General features: G+C 40.6%; 1 protein-coding gene across 1 annotated transcript; it reads left to right on the top strand.

Moving 5' to 3' along the window:
* Positions 1 to 1,867, top strand: LOC132165194 (polyprotein of EF-Ts, chloroplastic-like; the record flags this gene model as incomplete). The annotated part of the gene is made up of 2 exons (XM_059575682.1): positions 1 to 150; positions 977 to 1,867. A coding segment is annotated over exon 2 (822 nt), but the record flags the coding sequence as incomplete, so codon positions are not given.

The following is a 1,867-nucleotide window of genomic DNA, read 5'->3' as shown; positions in this document are numbered from 1 at the left end:
TCATTTCCCTCTCTTCAGTAGTGATGAATTGGCTCTATCACCACCACTGAATAAGCTCAGACGCTCATAGTATATTGGGTTTTTTTCTTCTTCGATATTTTTCTCATTCTCAAGTTCTACGCTGAGTTCTTGGCTCTTGAAGCTGCAAAGGTACTGCTTTTACTTGTTTGTACAAATGGGTCTTTGATTTTTACGCTGCTTTGTGAATTTGGATGGTTTTCCTGTATTGGATTGTTGTGAATTTATATGGGTTTTGGTTATTTTCTGCTAGTTTGCATTGTCTTTGTTTTTGTTGTGGTTACAGTATCACCTGTTCTTATGGGGTTGTTTAAGCAATTTGTGAATTCTCGTGATGTTTGTTGGACCGTTCTTCCTCCACAGTAGTGACTGGATTGTTGGAGAAAGCTTGGAGATTGAGATTGTTTAGTTGTGGATGGTTTGCCAGTAGTTGTGTATAGGTGGGGAGTTGTGTGAATTGGACCTGTTGACCCAGTAATGGACAATAGTTTGTGTCCTTTGATTGTTTATGCTTTGAAATGAACCTTTAGACGATATTTGAATAATGTCACTCAGTAATGGAAAAATTGCTGACAATTTGAGTCTAATTACCAATGACCAGCTTGCTCTTCTCGTGCTTGTGCGTGTTGGAGGGGAGGGGTTGTAAATTGCGCTGTATTGTACATGTGTGTATATTCATAGCATGCAATAATAATTAGAAATCATTTCCTTTTGGGCATGCTAAGATTTCTCTGTCTTGTGTTGAACATGAAACTGATTGGCAGAGCAAATTTTTATCATAAAGCTCTGGACCAAAGTTCATGCACTTGATTGCAGATGTTTCTGCTGCAACAAATTAATGACTTCTATATTTTCTTTTGAAGAGTAAAGACAGTAGGCATCTTGGTTTATAAGTCACGCTGAAATCATGTGTCTTTCTCAAGTGTTTAGTCATGCACAATCTTTACATCTTTTGCAGGAGGAGCTAGGGATGAAGAACATATTTTAGCTGTAGACTACTAACTTGACTTTTTTATTTCAAGCGAATATGACACCTGTAATGCCATGTTCTATAAGCGGCGCTTCACTTATTCCTGGAACTGCATTTACAACAAGGAAGAACAATCGTTTGGCAAGATTTAGTTCGTCAAGGAAGCCCACAAAACTTGCACCATCCACCCAGAAGTATCTTCTATCTGTGTCAACTTCTATTAAATTGTTCCCTCAATATAGCAGGGGATGTTCTTTACATCATATATCTGGAATCCAGAGATTATCAGCCACAGGAACTGATGTGGCAGTGGAAGAACCAGATTCACCCATCGTAGATGAAGATTCTGGTGGAGCATCAGAAGTTCCAACTGGTGCGGTTGGAAGTGGTGAAAGTTCCTCCAATGAATCAGAAGCCAGTCCTGCCTCAACTACGTCAAGACGAACAAGACCTGTTAGGAAAAGTGAGATGCCACCTTTAAAGAATGAAGAACTGGTTCCTGGTGCAACTTTTACAGGGAAAGTAAGATCAATCCAGCCATTTGGTGCTTTTGTTGATTTTGGAGCTTTCACCGATGGCCTGGTGCATGTTTCCAGGTTGAGTGATAGCTACGTTAAAGATGTTGGGAGTATTGTTTCTGTTGGGCAAGAGGTGAAGGTGAGATTAGTTGAAGCAAACACCGAAACTGGACGGATTTCTCTCTCTATGCGTGAAAGTGATGATACTAGTAACCTCAGGCAACAGAAAGATGGTCCTGCTAGTGGTGATAAGGCAGGACCTGCCAAAAGGAATGTTTCAAAGCCCAGCCAAAGGAGAGGTGACGCGAGGAAAAGCTCAAAATTTGTCAAGGGGCAGGACCTAGAGGGCACAGTGAAGAAT

Source organism: Corylus avellana, chromosome ca11 (genome assembly GCF_901000735.1).
Source record: "Corylus avellana chromosome ca11, CavTom2PMs-1.0".
NCBI lineage: Eukaryota > Viridiplantae > Streptophyta > Magnoliopsida > Fagales > Betulaceae > Corylus > Corylus avellana.
The sequence above is the reverse complement of the archived record's forward strand: the minus strand, read 5'-3'. Positions and strand labels throughout refer to the sequence as shown.